We start from the raw sequence: 23202 nt of genomic DNA, 5'->3' as shown, positions 1-23202 counted from the left end.
AGTGCTAATCATGGGTCCTAGTTTTGAGAATATTTTGTCTCATGGTGTCCCTCGCCGATGTTTTGTTGGAATTCTTAAGAATAAACTTTAGTGGCTGTCTCTACATTAGAGTCTGTCTCTTCTCTGCACTTGGGTTCCGATGTTGCCAGCAGACATCATGACAGATTGATGCCCTATCGAAGCAGGTGTAAACATCTGAATGAACCAGTGAGAGGTTGAAGATGTCCTCAGCACTCCAGCCAGTAGGTCAGCATAGGTTTTCAGTACCCTGCTAGATACACCGCCAGAACCTGATGCATTGTGAGGGTTCATCCCCTTAAAAGATTTTCTGACATCAGTGTCTGAGACAGAGATCACAATATCACCAGATGCTTTGGGGATTCACACAGATGTAGTTTTATCGTTGCTTTCAAAGCGTGCACAGCCTCAGAATAGAAGGGCGTCCTTTTAGAACTTAGATGAGGAATTTCTTTTGTCAGAGAGTGGTGAATCTGTGGAATTTTTTGCCACAGGCAGCTGTGGAGGCTAAGTCTTTATGTATATTTGAGGCAGAGGTTGATAAATTCTTGATTGGTCAGGGTATGGAGGGACACAGGGAGAAAGCAGAAGATTGGGACTGAGAGGAAAATTGGATCAGCCATGATGAAATGGCGGAGCAGACTTGATGGGCCAAATGGCCTAAATCTGCTCATATCTTATGGTCTTACAAAAAGCATTGAGCTCATTGGAGAGCGAAGCATCACTGCCATTTATACTGTTAGATTTTGCTTATAGGAAGTAATGGCATGCAAACCCTGCCACAGCTGTTGTGCATCAGATTGCGTCTCTAACTTCACCCAGAATTCTCTATTCGCTTTCATGATGGTCGTACCTGAACTTCTTGTAGGGCTCTGGTCTTGAATACCACGGATATAGCCCTCAGCAGATTGCAAGTCTCGTGGTTCATCCAGGGCTTCTGGTTTGGATATGCTCAGTGTATTCATGAAGGTGCACACTCATCCGTGCCGGTCTTGATGGAGTTGGTGATGATTGTGGCACATTCATTCAGAGCCAAAGATGAACCCCTGAATATGGTCCAGTCCACTGATTCAAAGCAGTCCTTTAAACACTTTTCTCTGCCTCCCTTGACCGTACCTTTACGGTCCTTGCCATGGTATTTGTGATCCTCAGTCTTTGCCTATATGCCGGAGTAAAAATTCAACCGGATGATCACACTTACCAAAATGCTTTGTAAGGCTTGGGATGGCACGCTAAGCATTCCTGATAGTGGTGTAACAATGATCACGTGTGTTGGCTCATCTCGTTCCACAGGTGACATGTTGAATTTCATCTATTTCTGGATTAATAAGAATTTGGTAATTCAGGTTAAGATTTGGATGAGGTGGATAACCACAATACTGATTAGTTTAAGGGGACAAATAGTATTCCCTTTTTCATAATGAAAAATTTCCAGACCTAATCACAGCAATGCTTGTTCCATTATTACTCTGAAAAGGATTTAATTCTGGCAAGCAGAAGCAAAGTGTGAAGAAACAGGAAAGAAGGGGAAAATATATTATGAGAGTAAGATTGACATTAGAGCTTTTGTAAGTACGTAAAATGGAAGACTACAAACAAGTATTTGTGTAAGATAGAAAACACTAGAGATAGCCTGGATATGATTGAAAATATGGAGCATAAGATCGGGAGGAACTTGAAAACGTCCCAGTCACTAGGAAAGTGATACGAGGCCAACAACTGTAATTAAAGGTTGACAAGTTTCCCAGACTTGATGGTACGCTTTCTAGGAAATTAAAATAAATGGCTCAAAATTATGCATGGGTTGCACATGATCTCCAAAATTTCTCAGGCTCAGGAAGCGTCCAGTGGATTAGAAAACGGCAAAGGGCAACTTTCCTTTTTGAATTAGAAGGCAGACTGGTCAGTTAACCTAATGCAGTATCTTTTTGCAAAGTGTTGGGTCAGGGGTTGTCCTAAGTACTTCTTCCTGCAGACTGCTTATCTATTTAATTGCAGTTGGACCTTGGGCGTTTGGACAATTGATACACTTGACAACGCTGAAGAATCCAGCATATTATGATTATTGACTAGTTGCTAGATTGCCTGTGTTCCTTCCACCCATACTCTGTACTCCAAGTGACATTTTATTTGTTGGACGTCAGCTTCATGTGCGCACAAAACAGTTTTCTTTCCCTTGAGTCATTGAGTTTCTAATTAAAGAATACTTTGCGTTATGATCAAATAGCTTCTGAATCTCCTGATCAAAATATTTCTGGTGTTTGTGTGTGTTGTCTGGTGTTTTCTGGTGGAGAAACAAATTGAGTCGCTTCATCTGTGCCACTTACAGCCGACTTCAGAGCTGACCACCGTTGGACACTGTGCAGCTTCCGTTTGATTGGAGCTGCCATTTTGTTTGTGAGATGTTGTTTGTGTGCCTGTGAGACCTTTTGCCACAGTTTTTTGTTGTTGTAGGACCAAGTTAATGGAAACAACATTATCGATGGTTGATCTGTCAATTATAGAGCCTCTCGTAACATAGATAGAGCAAACATTCTTGCGATGTTTTGCTCAGGTGTTGACCTAATCTATTAAGTATGTGCCTTGGGAACTTTTGTGAAGTCTTGAGCTCTTCTCTCCGATGAAAGCCATGCTACAAATGAAATGACTGAAGTCCAAGCATTTTGTTGGGAGAAGGGCTCCACAGGAGTTACTTTCACTGCTCTTTCCTTGGCAGCTGTTAGATCCTGGTATTGAAGTGGCCCAGGAGGAACAGTCTGTTTCCTGTTGGGATCTGGCCAGGGTTTTTCAAAGTCTGGACAGAGCAGTATTGACATGGTCTTCCATCAACAAAGAGAACAACTAGAAAATAATAATGAGAATTTTCCCCCCAGAGGGCAGAAACTGAGCGGCTGAGAAAATGATCTTGTTTCCTTTCTGTAACAGAGCTGCTAATAATTTATTTTCGATGGATAGCAGATAGCCACTTTATTCTGTTCATTCGTATTCAAACCATTTTCTTCAGAAAAAAGTCTGAAAGTGTTTGTAAATACTGAAACAGTAGCTGAGATTCCATAAGTGTTGGTACATTCCCCTGCTGCTCCAGTAAGAACTGGCAAACCGCTGACCCTCTAACCCGAGTAAATCTCAGATTGTGACAAGGAGGCATACGGAAGTGAAATCTGCTGGTTGAATGGTATCGCAACAACAATCTTGCACTTAACGTCGGCAGGAATTGATTGTGGACTTCAAGCAAGGAATATCAGGAGAACACACAGCAGTCCTCATTGAGAGGTCTTCAGTGGAAAGGGTGAGTAGCTTCACGTTTCTGGGTGTTAGCATTTCTGAAGATATATCCTGGGCCCAATATACTGATGCAATTACAAAGAAGGCACGCCAGTAGCTATGTTTCTTTAAGAGTTTGAGAAGATTTGGTATGTCACCAAAGACTCCAGAAAATTTCTAGTATATAGTATGGAGAGCACTCTGACTGGTTGCATCACCATCTGGTATGGAGGCACCGATGCACAGGATCAGAAAAAGCTACAGGGTCTCTGCAAGGACTGCCACAATTTGTTTTCTAACTTCCCACAAGGTCTGAGATTGTAATAGATCAGGCCCTGGGGATTTATCTACCCTAATGCATGTTAAGGCCTCCATTATCTTCTCCCTGTTTATTCGTATGTGGTCTAAGACAATGCCACTCATTTCTCCCATTTCCTTAGTTTCCATTATTTTATCCATAGTAAATGCTGAAGGGATATATTTATTAAAAATCTTTCCCATTTCCTTTGGTTCCATGCACAAATGGCGGTGCTGGTCTTCAAGGGAACCTATTCTCTCTCTTGGCATCTTTTAACTCCACAGAATCTCTAGGGATTTTGCCTCACTTTGCCTGACAGATTCTTCTTATCCTCTTTTTGCCCTCCTTATTTGTCTCATAAGTATACTCTTACACCCCTCCCAGTCATCAAGAGATTCACTAGTTACTAACTGCTTATGTGCTATGAATGCCTTTTCCTAACTAGAACCTCTATCTTTCATCATCAAGGTCCCCGAAACCAGCCACCTTTGACCCTTCACCCTAATGGGAACATGCAGCACCTGAACCCTTGATTTCACACTTCTAAGAGCCTTACACTTCGCAGATGCTCCTTTCCAAACACAATCAACCACTGATCCTGCCTGATGGCTCCATAATTTGCTCTGTCCCAGTTCAGGACCTTAACCTGTGAATCGGCAATGTCCTTTTCCATAACTATTTGAATCTAATTGAATTATGATCACTGGACTCAAAGTCCATGCCAACAAACACTTCCTCTAATTGCTCACGTCTCTTTTCCTATGAGGAGATCCAGCGTTGCATCTCTCTGTAATCTGTGCACTCCAGTAACTTAATTTCAATCATATGCGATCATTTTTCTTTATTTGCTCTGATTACACCATTCATGCTAGGCTGCTGAGTAAATAGTAACATGGTCCCTGAGTCTCACTAAATTCAAGTTTCCAAGTACTTCCTTGTCCGAGAATTGTGCAGGCTACTAGTATGCAAAGAAACAGAAAGGCTTGTGTTTTCTGCAAACTCAAGATGCCCCTAAGTGCCAAAATTCCTCAATTAACTACATAAAAATTTCTCTCTAGATATCAGAGTTCAAAGTAAATTTATTATTAAAATACATATATGTCATCATATACAACCCTGAGATTTATTTTCTTGCAGGCATTTACAGTAGAACAAAGAAATGCAATAGAATCAATGAAAAGCTACACACAAGCAATAGGCTTGCTACTGATATTTTTCCTTACTCAATTCCACTGTTATAAACTGAAATGATGAGATTTGAAGAAGATACACAGGACAAATATAATTTCCTATTCCTATCTTTCCCCCCACTGCCACCCACGAACATTGTGTTCCTGTCAAGAAAGTGCAACTCTTCAGCAATCAAACTAAAAACTAATAAAACTGGCAATGACGAGGAAGCCTAAACATTTATCAAAGGTAAAATGTGACCCTTTGAAGTGCATCTCACTAGACACCAATTTTGTTGTGAGCAAGTTGACTACTACTAATCCTAGAGGATTTGAGTGCCTTCAACTATATCGTTAGTCCACCTGGAGTGTGTACCAGTGCTAATGATTCTGAAGAGCTTATCTCACTTCCAGCAAACCCTATGTGACCATCCTCCTATTCCATTTTCTCTTGCTTATATTGTTTCCCCAAAATATAGCCATTCTTTTGGCTTCAACCTCCCTTGAGTAGTGAGTTTTATTTTCTTGATGTTTTCTGAGTGAAGATGTTTCACCTGAACTCTCTGATAGTTTTCTTCTAATACTTTATATGTATTAATATTGACTCTCCCCTAGTCCTACCTGTGTCTCCTTCTTCTGGAGGTGCTCCACAGGTGAAAATATTTCAATGCATCTGTACTTTTAAACATTCTTCAAGGAACCAAAGGAAATGGGGGAGATCTTAAATAGGTTTTTTGCGTCTGTATTTACTAAGGAAACTGGCATGAAGTCTATGGAATTAAGGGAAACAAGTAGTGAGATCATGGAAACTGTACAGATCGAAAAGGAGGAGGTCCTTGCTGTCTTGAGGAAAATTAAAGTGGATAAATCCCTGGGACCTGACAGGGTGTTCCCTCGGACCTTGAAAGAGACTAGTGTTGAAATTGCAGGGGCCCTGGCAGAAATATTTAAAGTGTCGCTGTCTACAGGTGAGGTGCCGGAGGATTGGAGAGTGGCTCATGTTGTTCCGTTGTTTAAGAAAGGATCGAAAAGTAATCCGGGAAATTATAGACCAGTAAGTTTAACGTCGGTAGTAGGTAAGTGTTTGGAGGGAGTACTAAGAGACAGAATCTACAAGCATTTGGATAGACAGGGACTTATTAGGGAGAGTCAACATGGCTCTGTGCGTGGTAGGTCATGTTTGACCAATCTATTGGAGTTTTTCGAGGAGGTTACCAGGAAAGTGGATGAAGGGAAGGCAGTGGATATTGTCTACATGGACTTCAGTAAGCCTTTGACAAGGTCCTGCATGGGAGGTTAGTTAGGAAAATTCAGTCGCTAGGTATACATGAAGAGGTGGTAAATTGGATTAGACATTGGCTTAATGGAAGAAGCCAAAGAGTGGTAGTAGAGAATTGCTTCTCCGAGTGGAGGCCTGTGACTAGTGGTGTGCCACAGGGATCAGTGCTGGGTCCATTGTTATTTGTCATCTATATCAATGATCTGGATGATAATGTGGTAAATTGGATCAGCAAATTTGCTGATGATACAAAGATTGGAGGTGTAGTAGACAGTGAGGAAGGTTTTCAGAGCCTGCAGAGGGACTTGGACCAGCTGGAAAAATGGGCTGAAAAATGGCAGATGGAGTTTAATACAGACAAGTGTGAGGTATTGCATGTTGGAAGGACAAACCAAGGTAGAGCATACAGGGTTAATGGTAAGGCACTGAGGAGAGCAATGGAAGAGGGATCTGGGAATACAGATACAAAATTCCCTAAAAGTGGCGTCACAGGTAGATAGGGTCGTAAAGAGAGCTTTTGGTACATTGGCCTTTATTAATCAAAGTATTGAGTATAAGAGCTGGAATGTTATGATGAGGTTGTATACGGCATTGGTGAGGCCGAATCTGGAGTATTGTGTTCAGTTTTGGTCACCAAATTACAGGAAGGATATAAATAAGGTTGAAAGAGTGCAGAGAAGGTTTACAAGGATGTTGCCGGGACTTGAGAAACTCAGTTACAGAGAAAGGTTGAATAGGTTAGGACTCTATTCCCTGGAGCGTAGAAGAATGAGGGGAGATTTGAGAGAGGTATATAAAATTATGATGGGTGTAGATGGAGTGAATGCAAGCAGGCTTTTTCCACTGAGGCAAGGGGAGAAAAAAACCAGAGGACATGGGTTAAGGGTGAGGGGGGAAAAGTTTAAAGGGAACATTAGTGGGGGCTTCTTCACACAGAGAGTGGTGGGAGTATGGAATGAGCTGCCAGACGAAGTAGTAAATGTAGGTTCTTTTTTAACATTTAAGAATAAATTGGACAGATACATGGATGGGAGGTGTATGGAGGGATATGGTCCGTGTGCAGGTCAGTGGGACTAGGCAGAAAATGGTTCGGCACAGCCAAGAAGGGCCAAAAGGCCTGTTTCTGTGCTGTAGTTTCTATAGTTCTATGGTTCTATTAAAATACATTTATTTTGGAATTCCACTGAGAGTCAATTTGTTGAATCCTGCCCAGCAAAACCAATGCTAGATGTTGAAATATGATTGTCCAACCCATGCCAGACATTATGGTTGGCCGTGTGACCCTGACTTTGTTTTATGCAATATGAAATGGAAAGCAATAACTTTATTAAGCGTTGGCAATATTCTGTACAACAACTCTACCACAGTTCAAGCTGAAATAAATCTGCCTCAAACCAACTAATTCAATCTTATTTTTAGATTCCTCAGCAGCAGCTTTCAACTCTGAGTCAGATAGGCCCACTCTGTAGACCTGAACATAAAATCCATGCAGCCAGTGAGGAAGTGCTTCATTATTGAAGGAATCATTCTTTGCACAAAACATTAAACCATTGTTTTGTTTGCCCCTTGATCTCTCATGTAACAATTAGAAAGCACTGTTCTAAGAAGAGCAAGGGCATTCTCTCTAATGTTTCTGTTAATGTTTATGACACAAATAAACTAATGTATAAACTAATTATCTCATTGTTGTTTGTGCAAGTTTACCATGTTAAAATTGGCTGCTGCATTTTTTTTGCATAAAAGTACTAAAGAAGCCATATTGTTAGCAAGAAAATGGCCAACTTCTCTTCCTCTGTAATAACATATACTGACTTCAGATCAATAAGAGAGCATTTAGAACTATTTATGTATTTCAGACTTTGGCTTAATTTTTTTTTCACTTTACAAACAGTGAATTACATGAGGGAGCATGAGCACGACTTTAAATCTGATGCCTTTTGTAGAGTCATGTGCATACCTTCCTAAAATTATAAGGTGCACATTTACTTGTAGATCCAAGGCCTAAAGTTAAACATATTTGGATGTTCTTATGTACTGTAAAAATTCTGTATTTGATTCTGAATGATACAGGAGGTGATTGGTCTTTGTAAGTAAAGCTCCAGCACCACCAGCTGGCTGTGCTGATGTATTTCCTAAATAAAGTATTTTGGACTTGGAACAAGTTTCACATGAAATTAAGTAGTTCTGTTTTTATAGGAATTATAATCTAGATAAAAATAACTCAAACCACTCATGCCCATTTAAAGTAGTCATTGGCACTGAATTCAAATCATGGAACGAGTTGCCAGAGGTGAGGGAGGCAGATCCATTCCTGGGCATTATCATATCAGAGGATCTGTCCTGGGACCAGCACATAAATGTAATTTTAAAGCAAGCATGGCAACACCTCTACTTTCTTAGAATTTGCACAGATTTGGCATGTCATCTAAAACTCTGACAATTTTCTGCAGATGAACAGTGGAGTGCATCCTGAATGGTTTGGTATGGAAATACCTATAAAAAATGGTGGATATAGCCCAGTTCTTCACCAGAAAAGGCTTCCCCATCAGTGAGCACATCTACAAAGAGTGCTGCCACAAGAAAGCAACATCCATCATCAAAGAACCCTGTCCTCCCCCGCCCCCTCACCATCTAGGCTATACTCTTTTTTTGCTGCTACCATCAGGAAGAAGGTTCAGGAGACTTGGGTCCCATATGACCAGGTTCAAGAACCATTATTACCCTTCAACCATTCGGTTCCTGAACTATTGTGGACAACTTCATTCACCACAACACTGAACTAATCATTAAACGCAACCTTTGGACTCACTTTCAACAACTCATGTTCTCAATTTTAGGCCTAAGTCCTCTGCATGTGATGACATCACCTTCTTGTCAGTCTGTAAAATAATGTGAAAATGTGGTCAATGAATTGGCTTTGGGAGCCAAAATGAATCTCATTGAAAGCGAGGTCATGTTCTTTGGTCCTTTCACTCTCGGGTTTGATTACCCTGAACATGCTTGGAATATAGTTCAGAGGAGCCAGCACATGCATCAAGATTGGGAAGGGATATATAGACAAGGTCAGGGAATATTTGTGTTATTCTAGCAACCAGCAATCCCTCTTGGTCACTGATTATTTGCTATTGGTTACCCGGTTATTGGATTCAAGCTACTCTTGGTATTACTCTTCTTGGTGCAGTTGTGGTCTGTATCCTGCAATTTCGCATTACCAAACATCTCTGCTCGTTTCCATTTCATATAGAGCTCAAAAATATCTTAGGTTCGCAAAACCTTGAAGAGCAAACTTCCAGAAAAAGGGAACAAACACAAACTCAGCATGACCCTCATTTTGATGGCTAACTTTGTGTGCAGATTCATTGAGCTCTGCACAGAGCCTGGATACATAAACTCTATGTGTGTCCATGTGCTGAGTTTCTATCTGAAGCAGCATTATGAAGAACATATATGGCCTTCTTCCCTCAGAAAATTCCTTTCTGTTGGACAGTGCAGCAAAATCTTTTTAGCTGGACTGGACAGCACCACCAATGCCTTGTAGAAAACATTATCAAAAAGAATATATTTGTTCATGGACTAATTGGTAAAACATCATTTATTTTCTTCTAGAAAAAATGCTTTTGCCAAAAGTAGATTCTTGGAAGAGATGTTATTTTTCAAGGTTTATCCTGATCAGCTGCACAGTACAGGCTAGCAGTGTGTTACATTGCTGATCCCAGGGTTATTCACTGAGGCAAACATCACCTAATACTGGAGAACCATCAGTTTAGTGAAAACTGCTATTCATCTGCTCAAAACCCTTTCGTAAACCATATCAGCCATAATTGAGTCCATAACTGTGAAGTCCTGAGAGTCAAGCTGAAACTGACTGCAGCCACTCCACTGGGAAGGGCTACAGTTTAAGGATTTTAGCACAACTTAAAATCCAAGAAATTGTTTGTTCAAGGGGCTGTATGTAATTGATAACTGTCGTGTTAATGTAAAGTTACTAGAATAACAGGATCTGTGATAAAAATGTTGGCTTGGATGTCCTATATTATATACAAACCCCAGAAATGAAAGCAACCTTCTTGGCCAGTCAGCAAGCATACGAATTTGAGAATCAGGCAATCAGCAGATTTAGCTCTGGGCATGCCATTGCTGTGATATGAATTTTATAGAGCAGAGACCATAGACCAGGATTCTGACCTTTGTTAAGGAGCATTAGCTTTATCATAAAATTCCCCAGTACAATCTCCATGGATGAGAAGAACCCATTAGCTTTCGACAGTCTTGAAACAGAGTAGATTTCTCATTTTTTGTAAGTAATGTTCTCTTTGGCATCTGTTTTCTAAGTAAAACCATTTTATTTGCATGCAAAACTTTATAGCCTTCATCTTCAATGAGCTGGCAAGTTTGGATAGAAATTTTGTAGCTCCATTATGGGCTCCTTCATGGACCTACTAATTTAACATTATGCAGTTAATAACTTTATAGAATTATTCAAACCTACTCTTACTGGCTCTTAAAATACATTTCTTGGTTACAGTGTTTTCCATGGAAGTTGACACTTAATTTTGTTTTAAATAATTGGATTATAGCGTGGCTTTTTCTTGAATCACTGGACAATCAATGGGAAATCGTTTTAAGTCCTTTTACCCAGCTAGTTCATGCTGTCCATTAACCACCAATTTACATCAGTAATGCAATCACTTGAGTTGAGTATGATGTTCTTCTAAGGAGTTATTCCCTTACTGGAGAACACCTGTCCATGACTTTATTTTACATGGGAGGCTGATGCATAGGCAGCACCATGTGGTCCTTGACAGATCGAGATCAGGGTTCAGTGGCATGGCATCCAAGACAACTGTGGGCCCTTCAATGCTGCAGCCTTCCTCTGGCTTCTCTGCCATTGTGATGTGTCATCATCTTCCACCATTTCCACCTTTGAGGTCTTGGTTGGATTGCTCTTTATCTGGAACCTCCCCCTTGAACTTACCACCATGAGTAACCCTAACAGGAGCTAAGCTCCAGATGGCGTTGCTTTCGGAATCTCAGGAACTCACAAGCCACTCCATCATGACAAGGTGACAAGGCCAATTTACACTACTTCTACATTAATCTTGTTTTTCTTCTCCCCCCAATTCAAACATTCACCTATACAAAATAGGCAATTTGCTATGGTCAATGAATCTACCAACAAACACATCTTTGGGATATGGGAGGAAACTGGAGCGTTTGGGGTTAATCTATGCAGTTATAAGGATAAATTAAGCATTTACACAGACACTAATCCAGATCAGAATTGAACCCCCAGGATGTAGACATTTCTGAAAAGGCCTGCACTTGTTGGCCATACCTGGATGCTCTGGAGAAGATGGTGGGCTATCTTCTTGAATTGTATCAAAGCCTGTGCTGAAGATATTCCCATAGTATCGTTAAGGTGAAATGCAAGGTTTTTTCACTTTCGAAACAACAGAAATGAATGGCAATTTATTTTGAAGAGATGGTATCTAACTAGGAGAACAGTATGTCAAGGCATTTTCATGCTTCTGATTCCCTTGCCCTCTGGATGTTGTGAGTCACAGATTTTAAAGATTATATTGGAGAAGTCCTATCTTATCACTTCTGTTGAAATGTATTTGTAAATTTGCAAAAAGCAATGAGGCCATTAGCAGGTAACCTGCTTTTAAGTGATGTTGATTGAGGAGAACACATATTAAGTCTACAGAATACTCATTCTGGGTAGAGGGAGGGAATGTTTGTAGTTTGTGGATAGAATATTAATCAATTGGGTTGCTTTTCCCTGAACAGTGTCGATCTTCTTAATTATTGTTGAATATGCATTCATTAAGTGGGAAATGCTACCTGTAAATCAATGTTATTGTTATTCTGAAGCTTCATATTGATATTGAACTTAAGTACATCTTTAAAAATTCATTAAGTAATCATTGATGAATAAGAAATGTCAGAACAAAAGTGCTCTCAATCATAAATATTGAACGCTTTAATGGAAATGTGTAATTGTTCCATTTTTTAAGGATTATAACTGTGAGCTGAGTAAAATAGTCTCTACCGAAAATCAATACAAAAACTTGTGTTTTTTGCTGTATTTAAGCCCAGTTAGTAACATACAGTATATCTCCTGAACAGCTCAATGAAATATTGTCCTTTTTGTGGCTTAAATGGATATGGAGGTATAGGGCCACTCCAGCACCAACCACTCTGGTCAATTCATGGCTTTATTTGTGCTTCTGGTAACTGATTACATCTCACTTTTTTATGTGCACCAGTTTCTGAAATTACTCTCTTTTCAGGAGCAGCTGAGGCAGAAGCAGAGTCATTTGATCCATCATCCTTCTGTGCCATTTGATTAGATCATGGCTGCATCTCGACTCCATTTATTCATCTTTGCTTAATATCACTCTCTACCCTTATTGTAAAATAGTTAGTTTTGATTGTTCTAATTGGCCTCTACTATGCTGTGGCTTCACGAGGGAGCATTTTGTTTCTGTTTTCTAGCTTTGTGTGAGAGTTGCTTCCTGATTTCTTCCTAAATGTCATTGCTGTTTTTAAACATTGTATCCCGTCATAGTTGACTTCCTCAGAGAGGAAACAATCACTGGGTCCTGATGCAGGATTTTGACTCAAATAATAGACAACTTCTTTCCTCCTACAGATGCTGTGTGATCTGCTGAGCATGTTGTTGCTCCAGATTCCAGCACCTGCCATCTCTTGTGTCTCCAGCAATTACTGTGTATCTGGTCAAAGAACACTGAGGCTGTCTACAAGAAGGGTCAGAGCCGTCTCTATTTCCTGAGGAGACTGAGGTCCTGTAACATCTGCTGGACGATGCTGAGGATGTTCTAGGAGTCTGTGGTGGCCAGTGCTATCATGTTTGCTGTTGTGTGCTGGGGCAGCAGGCTGAAGGTAGCAGACACCAACAGAATCAACAAACTCATTCGTAAGGCCAATGATGTTGTGGGGATGGAACTGGAATCTCTGATGGTGGTATCGGAAAAGAGGATGCTGTCCAAGTTGCATGCCATCTTGGACAATGTCTTCCATCCACTACATAATGTACTGGTTGGGCACAGGAGTACATTCAGCCAGAGACTCATTCCACCGTGATGCAACACAGAGTGTCACAGGAAGTCATTCCTGCCTGTGGCCATCAAACTTTACAACTCCTCCCTTGGAGGGTCAGACACCCTGAGCCAATAGACTGGTCCTGGACTTATTTCCTGGCATAATTTATATATTACTATTTAACTATTTATGGTTTTATTACTATTTAATTATTTATGGTGCAACTGTAACGAAAACCAGTTTCCCCCGGGATCAATAAAGTATGACTATGACAATGACTGTGACTATCTACTCCATTAATTTGTATAGCTTTGATCATATCAATCCTCAATCTTTCACACTCTGCTTCATACAAACTAAATGTAATGTAAGAAATGGAACAAAGCCAGACCATTTTGTCTGTTAAATCTGCTGAACTAAACAATCGGAGCTGATCGCTGATCCTCCACTTCAGCTCCACTCTCCTTCCTTTCTGGGTATTCCGCAGATTCATAACCATCTGAATAAAGATATCAACTCGAGAATAGTTGAATCCTTATGCCACCACCATGACCCAAATTCTGGACTGTTTGGCCAGGAAACATGATCATTTTGACTAGCCTGTCGTGTTCCTTGTAAACCATGTATGGTTCTTCAGCATTCTTAATAAAATCATAGATCATGCAGCTGGGAAGCGGGCCCTTTGGCCTGTCCTCTCTGACCGTCAAGCGTCCATTTACACTGATCCCTCTCTAACCATATGGTTAACCCAACATCCCATCTACTTACTCTACATTCTGGACAATTTAAATTGCCTAAATAATTTCAAGCAAGAGAAAATCTGCAGATGCTGGAAGTCCAAGAAACACACACAAAATGCTGGAAGAACTGAGCAGGCCAGGCGGCATCTATGGAAAAGAGAATAGTCAATGTTTCGAACTGAGACCCTTCATCAGGATTGACTATTCTGTTTTTCATGGATGTTGCCTGGCCTGCTGAGTTCTTCCAGCATTTTGTGTGTGTTGCTTGGCTAAATAATTTATAAACTTTAAAATATGGGAGGAAACCCATTCATATGGGAGGAAGAACATGCAAACCCCAATAAAAGAGCTCTGGTGGTCAGTTTTGAACCAGGTTCACAGATATGAGTCAGCAGCCCTTCTCGCTGTGCCCATACTTTCTTCTAAACTTTATAGAATTGTCAGCCTCACCTTGTTGCACAGCCCTACAAAACCAACCCTCACAATTGAACTTTCAAAGTTCCAGTGTCATCCTGATTTATTCTGTCACATTTGAGTTGATGGACTTCTCAAAACAGTTCACAATGGCCTCACCATACAAGTATAAATGCAATCTCAGATTAATACAATTCACAAAAATGTAGGATGTGAAGGTGAGGTATTGCAATCGATTTAAAGAATGTAAACAAAATAATGTAAACAAATTGCATCCTCTTCAGTGAGCATTTTTGTATTGGAGAAAACTTGGCCGCAAATCCCAGGCACAGTGAAAGGGATTCATGAAATAAAACCTGGAAAGACATGGAGTGAGTCATAGGTAAATTGGATTTATAGGATACCCAACAACCCTCAGAGGCTTTCTCTGCATTCCAAGATCCATGTTTACCTATTGGTCAGATTAGTCTTCCCCTCCTTTTCAGTCCCCCATTCTATGTCAAACAGAGAGGCGTGGAAATGGCATTTGTTACCAAAGCCTATATAGGAAAAGTTATATTTAAAGAGAACCAGAGCATTTTGAAGGATTAGACTGAAGTTCAACTCTGTCGTTTATATTGGTCTCCGTCAGTTTTTCTGTGTTTTCTTTCTTGTTAACGATTGGTAGGTGGGCAATATCTTACTTTTTTTGGTGTGAGGGTGTGGTTGGGTGTTTAATGTTATTGTCGCTGTTTTTTTACATGGGAGGAGCTTGAGGGTTAGGGATTTGATGTGTTAGCTGCCGTGTCCGAGTGGCGATCCAGAGACTGTGCGAGGGAGGGGTTGGGTGTTTGGGATTTGCGAGTTTTGTTTCTTTTTCTTTTTCATGCGGGAGGGGGCCCTCAATGAGTTTCATGGTTTTTCTGTATTTTCTGGCTATCTGGAGAAGACAATTCTCAGAGTTGTATTTTGCATACATGCTTTGATAATAAAATGAACCTTCACCCAACAATTAAAAAAGGACACCATTACATAAAGAATAAAACAGAAGTTCTGAAAATAACTAGCAGTCAGGCAGCAACTGTGAAGAGAAAAACAAAGTATGCAACAAAGGGAGTCAGCATGCAATCCCCTGATCCTATTACTGTATATTATCAAGTCAGATCATGACTAATCCATTTCTAAACTCCATTTAAGTGTCTAAATTTCAAGTCTCTTCATATCATGACTCATAAAAAATCTATTGATCTGAAATCATTATTAAGTTAGCCTTTCTTTCTTGTGGGGAAGATTTCCACACTTCCTACCCTTTGTGTAATGAGGCATTTCCTAACTTCTTTTATAGTGATCTAGTTCAAACTTAACCTATGGTTTGCCACCAGCAGAATAAAAAGTTTCTGCTCTTCCTACCTAAAAACGTAATTTCAAAATTCTAAATCCTCATGAAATCACCCTTAACTTCATTTTTCCAATTCCAGGTTTATGCAGTTTCGCAGTCTGTCCTCAAGATACAATTCTTAGAGCCCTGATACCTTGTAGTATACCTGTTAATTTATCCATTTCTGGTGCAGACCCAAAATTCTACATGGTATTCCAGATGTGATCTATCAGCACATTACATGGTAGCTTTATAAGATATATACATGTACATACATATAGAATAACATCTGTATTTAATGTAACATGTATGTATTGTGTTTGCAAATGTTAAATAAAATAATACATTTGCATTTTGGTAAGTAATGTATATACACTTACATACTGGACATGTGCTTATATGTCATGTACACATACAATCTGTATTCACATGTATATAATGTTTTTCTGAAGTTATGAGTGAAGCTGTTTCATGAATTCAGTACTTGTCAATGATTGAAGATTGAAGTCACATTGCTAAACCTCTCTTTATTGGCCTCCATTTTTTGGCCTGATCTTCATCTCTACAAATTTGAGTGAATACTGCCAGCCAGTCCAGGAGGTCCACTCGATGCCATTTGCGTATGAGGTGTGATGACCCTTCAGGTATCTACCGTTAAGGTTGGAAGTATGACAATTATGGTACCACCAGGCACCATGGTAGAACAACGCACAATTATTCATGGAGAGATCATTGTCCCGATCCTTAGTGGTGAATCTCATTCCACTGTGCTTCAGGAGGGAATCCCCTGTAGAGAAAAAAATAATGTTACTGCACTGCTTTGAACAGTCCTGAGTCTTGACCTTATCATATATGACACTCCTGCCATCTTATTATATCCAACTCATTACCAGTTGCTGTTTGTAACCATTGGTTCAGTAATGTCGCCCTTGCTAGTGGATTAATAGATTGTGGGTTTAATTTTCATTGCAGAGAGTGCATAATTCAAGCCAACACTCCTTGTGCTGTACTGTGGGAGTATTTTGTTGTTGCAAGTGATATCTTTTGTTTTAGATATTAAACTGAGCCCCATTCTGCACTTGGATACATGCAAAAATATTGCATGATCACTATTTAGAAGAACAATGAGTTTTCCCTGGTGTCTTGCACAAAAGATAACTCTTAAAGACCTGATTCAAAGAAAATAGATTAACTACATGTTATTTTATTGTTGTTAATAGAACCATCCTTCATGAAAATTGGCGGACCCATGACCTATCCTTTATCATAGACTTCATTTCAAAGGCAGTTCATTGACTGAAAGCACGATTGCATGACATCCATGGCTCCAGTTGATCTCATCCTTCGATTCTACTCCCCCAATCTGTCAATTCCCTTCTGCACTCCCTGTTAATCTCATCACACTGCTTGTTAATTGTTCCCTTCCTATGATGTCCATGCTCAACAGTAACCTTCTCATCCTCCTGAAAATCTTTTACTTGTCCTCTGTGAACTTCCTCCTGATGTCCTGATAAATACCCCTGTCACTCTCAATGACACTCTAATCCATGGATCAGTTAAAATAAATGACATGGTGACCTGCAGTTCCGGTGTAGTCTTCCACAGTCAGTGGATAGCTGTCCCTTTCTGGATCAACAGAGAACAGTCCAATCCCAAATGTCCCATACTGTGCATAGGCAGTGCTATTTTCAAAGTCTTCCAACTCCACACGGAGTTCGTAATGTGACTGAATGGTGAGAGCATGAATCCTTTTCAGACCTAAAAGGTGGAAAAAAATTTCAGGAAATCAGGAGCGGGTACAAAGCTGACAACATGAACTATCCGTGTAAATGGGTATCAGATTGACCGCATAAACTGTGGGTCAATAAGATCTGAGTTTATCGACGAAAGCAGAAAACCTGACTGCTAGTAAGCATTGGGATGCAATATGAACCATTTTCACAAAGTGGTATTATTGCTCTGATAGTATAATAAAATTGTATGTTTCTGACATTGCAATAGAAACCACATTTCGGATGTACTTACTTTGCATTCAAGTTTTACATGTATATCAATATGATTTTAAATTCTTTTGTCTGTATAGATTTTTGGGATGACAAGAGAAACAAAAATGGAATGGCTCCAACAAACTTCAGAGAATACTGATGTTTAAGAGGTAAATGCACCTGCTGGATGGCCTGAATTATTGCTACTATTAAAATGTGGAATTACTGGGACAATTACATTACATTGTGTATAAGTAATGTATTACTATTATATCAGGGTTTCACTGCAAAATTTAGTAACTTTTGCTATGGTTATTGTGCAGCATCAGGAGGTTCTGCAAGATACTAGGAGTTATTGTGAGCAGGAGAGATCTTGAGAGTCATGGAGGCTATCATGAGGCACTGGGACATTTCTAAGTAGGAGAATTTGTGTCAGGATGAGGTTTTTTGGGGGCAGAAGAGGGAAATGGAGATACAAGGAGATAATTAGAACAGAAGGTGGTATTTATATGACAGGGGAAGGCGACAAAGACTAATTTGTTTTTTCAGTGTCATCACTGTTGAATTTGATACGAGTCAGTGGAGTGACAAATTGACGAAGGAACATATTTTAAATTGAAAATGGATATTAATAACCAGAAGGTTGAAGTGAAGCATTGCACCTGATTTTGTACTTATTATGTATGCATTATATAACATTTTGTAAACAATTGCTCACTAATCTATGGCAGTCAGCCAAAATAAAATTTACACAGAACAGTAAATAAAAATAAAAACCCAAACAATCCTTGAGATGAAGCGATATTTCACCTTGCAATTTTGCTATTGTGTATTTCATTTGGTTTTCAGATGTAGAAACCAAACACAGATTCACGAGAGCTTTGTTGAGCACCTCAGTTCAGTCCATTAGGGCAAATTTGAGCATACAATTTTTTTCTCCCTTTAATTCCCCATCCCACTCCCAGCCTGACCTATGCGTCTAGCTTACGGTATTATTCACCATGCTTGAGGAACAGCATTTCATCTTCCTTCTGGGCAATTTGTAGCAAATGGGTCTCAGCAATGAATTCAACAATTTCAGGTAATTTGCATTCATTGTTTGTATCAGAACTGGATGGTTCTTTTGTCAGACTATTAACCTGTAATATTAACTCATTTTTTCTCTCTCCACAGACACTGCCTGATCAGCTGGTATTTCCATCATTCTCCTTTTGTTTTCATATTCACATTTGTGCATCCAGTAGAGATGCCGTCTCACATCTCCAGTGACATGGGTTCAGCCCTGGTCTCAGATGCATTGTCCCTGTAACTGCATGTGTTTCCTCTGGTTGCTCCAGTTTCCTCCAACATGCCAAAATTGTGCAGGTTAGTAGGTTAATTGGTCATTGTAAATTGTCCCTAGCGCATAAATATGCAGTAGAATTTGGCAGAAGTTGATTGCATTGAGGAGCGATTAAAAGGAGTTAGGGAAGGACCTATCTATCTCTGTCCTATGTTGATGCACTTTGAAATACACTTGTTTTCTTACTTTCCATTTCTGCTGTCTTGAACCCGAAATATTAATTCTATTTTTCTTTCTGCAGATGGTCCATGATTGGCTTCCAACTTCACATTTTCTGTTTAATTTCAGATTTCCAGCATCTGCAGTTTTTTTTGATATTTTAATTATTGTGCAGAATGGGATCCCAGAGGAATCCATAATCCATGCGGATCCCACTGCTACAACTGAAGGAGTTTTGTATTGCCGTAGATGCTGTTTTTCAGGTAAATGTTGAATGGAGGCCTTTAAAGATTCCTCTTTGAAGAAAAACAATGTGTTCTCCACAGAGTCCTGTGCCAATATTTGCTGATCAAATACAAATACAAAAAGAAAATCAGTTATTCCATTGTGTGTTGGGGAGGTTGCTTAGCACAAAATGGCTGCCACTTAAAAAAAAGCGTAATTGGCTGTAAAGCATTTGTGTCATTCTGCTATTATGAAAGGCTTCAAGATTTTTTTCGTGTGAAATAAAACAAGTGGATTGATTCCAAGTTTAAGTACACAGACTGGAAAAAAAGCTTTCCAGAACAGCATAGTCAGGAAATTAAAGAAAAATAGTAAGTGATGCCAGGTGTCTCATCCTTGTTTTTTAAAAAAAAATCAAAGATCAGTATGAAATTGATTTTTCAATTAATTCAATTGTTCATTTTCTCAGGGAACATTTGCAAGCTAAAGAAAAATGCAGGTGCTGGAAACCTAAATTAATTCTATGAAAATTGTCATGCTATCAATTATGAGGGCAGAAGGAAGTCCACATTTTAAGTTGTTTATACTTGCTTGATTTAAAGAAAGAAAGAAATCTTTTATCAGGATGAATGTTTGATTTGGAAAGTGATTGAGTTGAAAGTCCCTCAGTGAATCAGCGATTGCTAGCCAGCATGGCAAGTATCAATTATTAATGTCTGATCCAGCAGAATATAGTACAAAGAATCACCTTAGTAATGTAAACGGATCATCAGTTTGACAGGCATAAGAAGCCCCTGTAGCGTAAGTTGTATGTGTTTTAGTTAATAATAAACTACCAGCTGAGTGCCTTTACTCATAGCATTGTGACACAAAGAATTTGGTCAATTGGAACGGACTGATGGCTCAGGTCTTTACTTACTGATGCATCTAAACCTATAGGAACATTTTAAGCTTCCCATTAAAATACCTTTCTCCAGGTCGCTAATTTTTCTCTGACCCAAATGGTGCAGTTTCCATTCCACCATATATTCCCTACCATCTAACAACCCAGAACTTAGTGTTATCTCTAATCATAACCCCAATTTCTTTTCTTCCTTGTCTCTAATCCCATTCCTTCTTGGTTTTAGCCCTTTCTCTGATCTCTGTCTCCCATTTCCAACTATCATGAATCTTTTTTAGATGCTTCCTTGGCAATCTGTTCTCATTTATGATGTGGCTTCATGCCTGGGGCTTATTGAGTTGGCTTGACCAAGTTTCTCCTCGGGCCATCTTTTTTGAGTTCATGATCTAAGTTTACACTCCTGTATGGTTCTGAAGGAATTGTGTATACTGGAGGTACATTGTCTTATTAAAACATAAATCTGAGGCTCCATCTGCTATTTCAAGTCAATATAAAAGATGCTATTATTCAATTTTGAATAAGAGATGTGTTCTTCCTTGTGTTGTTATTAACACCTATTCTTACATCAAAATTGCAAAAGATGCACTATGATAAATTTTCATTGTTGTTTCTGAACCCTTGAAGAATGAACAATGTTTGCTGGATCTTTTACATTATATTATTAACTGTACTTCAAGTGCTTTAATGCGCCTGAAGACTGTCTATTATAAAGTTGGCTGAGGGATATATGTCAATGTTCAAAGTAAATTTATTATCCAAGTATGCAGGCACTTACAGGGAAAAAATGAAATACAAGGGAATTTATGAAAAACTATACATAAACACTGTAGATAAAAACCAGCACTGTAGATAAAGACCAACAAACAACCGATGTGCAAAAGAATACAAACTGTGTAAATAAAAAAGATTAATGAGAACATTCATTGTAAAGAGTCCTTGAAAGTGAGTCTGTAGGTTGTAAAATCAGTTCAACATAGTGGTGATTAAAGTTATCCATTCCTGTTCAGGAGCCTGATGGATGTAAGGTATTAACTTTCTGAATCTGGTCATGTGGGACCTAAGGTTTCTCTACTTCCTGTCCAATGGTAGGAACAAAAAAAGGGCATAACCTGGATAGAAACATAGAAAACCTACAAAACAAAGCTGTGCCGAACATGTCCTTACCTTAGAAATAATCTAGGGTTACCCATAGCCTTATATTTTTCGAAGCTCATGTACCTATCCAGGAGTCTCTTAAAATACCCTATTGTTTCTGCTTCCACCATTGTCCTGGCAGCCCATTCCATGCACTCATCACTCTCTGATTAAAAATATCACCCCTGACATCTCCTCTGTACCTACTTCCAAGCACCTTAAAACTGTGCCCTCTCGTGCTAGCCACTTCAGCTTCTGACTATCCACAGGATCATTACCTCTTATCACCTTATACACATGGTGTGGGTCTTGCCAATTGCTGCTTTCTGATGGCAGTGCTACATGTAAATCTGCTCAATGGTCGGATGGGCTTTGCCTGTGATGGACTGGACTGTATGCACTATCTTTTTCATTCCTGGGCACTGATGTTTCAATACCAGGCCATGCTCTTTTCTCACTGTTGCCATGAGGTAGAAGGTACAAGTGCCTCAGGACTCTCACCACCAGGTTCAAGAACAGATACTACCCCTCAACCATCAGGCTCCTGAACAAAAGGGGATGACTACACTCATTCTATTTCTGGTGTTCTCACAACTGATTGTTATTTATTCATATTTTAATTTGCACAGTTTGTTGTTCTTTGATCCTGATTACAGTTACTGTTCTATAGATTTTCCAAGCATGTATGTACTCTGATAATAAATTTTACTTTGAACTTTGATGCAACCAGTTAGGATGCTCTCCTCTGTGCACCTATGTGGTCAGGATACAAGAAGCATCTCTTCTTTTTCTTTGGAATAGAGTCCTTGGGATCTTTCATGCAACAGAATAAACACAAAACAGAGCAAGCTTCTAAGGAACTGACAAATATTATTCAAGCCAAGCCAAATTAACACAATTGATATGTTTAATGTAGTGAATGTCCTAGGCTTCCAGTTCATCTAATAAACCACATTATTATCTTTTTTTTCTAAAGAGAAGCACGTGTGCAATGATACAAAAGGAATCTTCCTTGATATTGTGAAACTGTGTTGTAGACAGGAATTAGAATGTCTTTGCTCTCTCATTTCTCTCTCACCATAATACTGGAAAGAAAACAAACCAATTAAAGTGGAGAGGTTTCCCATTCCACACACCCCCCCAACCATGGCCAGTATCCCACAAAAATCTATGAATACTGGAAGTGCATTCAAGACTTCAGACCAATTGTTTTTTGTTAGTATCAAAAATAAAAGAGCAAAGGTAGGGAAATGGAAATGAGATACAGGTCAGGCATGATATAATTGAATGGCTCAGCAGCCTTGAAAGGACTGCACAGCATCCTTTCCCAGATAAGACATTTTTCTCTTTACCCAACCAGTGCTCTCCTGTTATTCTTCCAAATCCATCTTTGTAGGCATCCCAGCCTTGGAAAAAATTCACTGACCCATCTTTCCGGCGCTGAAATACCTGCAAATGCACAAAAAGATGAAAGGAGATGTGAAAATTGAACACTCAAGGTTTAGTCAACATCTGTAACAAAAGTAGTAAATAGGATGCATGTCCTTCACCCACCCTAACAAAAATGGTGTATATAACAATAAGCTGAACTTTGAGTTTTCATACTCAGCACATCAGAGAGCGGGCTATGGTTAAAATAATTCTTTATACTTAAGAGGAGTACAAAGGATTCTCTATATTCCAAGTCTCTATTTCAAGTCAAAAAAACGACACCAAGAGTGGGACAAATATAAAACAGTAATCATTTCGGTTCAGGACTGATATCAATTCCACACTGCTTAACAATGTGATCAAAGGTTGCATCAGAGAGCAAAGGAAAAAAATATCTTCATCATTACAAAAAAACAAGGAG

The 23202-nt window shown here is 39.4% G+C and overlaps 1 protein-coding gene across 1 annotated transcript in view; it reads right to left on the bottom strand.

The window, feature by feature from the left end:
- Positions 1-16117: 16117 nt before the first annotated feature.
- The window catches only part of LOC140186081 (fibrinogen C domain-containing protein 1-like), a 33762-nt gene continuing 26677 nt past the window's right edge, over positions 16118-23202 (bottom strand). The window contains exons 5-7 of the mRNA XM_072239946.1: positions 22703-22799; positions 17183-17362; positions 16118-16391 (exon numbers count right to left, since the gene is read on the bottom strand). Coding sequence (XP_072096047.1) covers positions 16132-16391; positions 17183-17362; positions 22703-22799 — 537 coding nt within the window. The 3' untranslated portion in view covers positions 16118-16131. The remainder of the gene's footprint in view (positions 16392-17182; positions 17363-22702; positions 22800-23202) is intronic.

This window comes from Mobula birostris, chromosome 22 (assembly GCF_030028105.1).
Source record: "Mobula birostris isolate sMobBir1 chromosome 22, sMobBir1.hap1, whole genome shotgun sequence".
NCBI classification, from domain to species: Eukaryota; Metazoa; Chordata; class Chondrichthyes; order Myliobatiformes; family Myliobatidae; genus Mobula; species Mobula birostris.
Note: the sequence above shows the minus strand (reverse complement) of the source record. Positions and strands in the feature narration are given on the sequence as shown.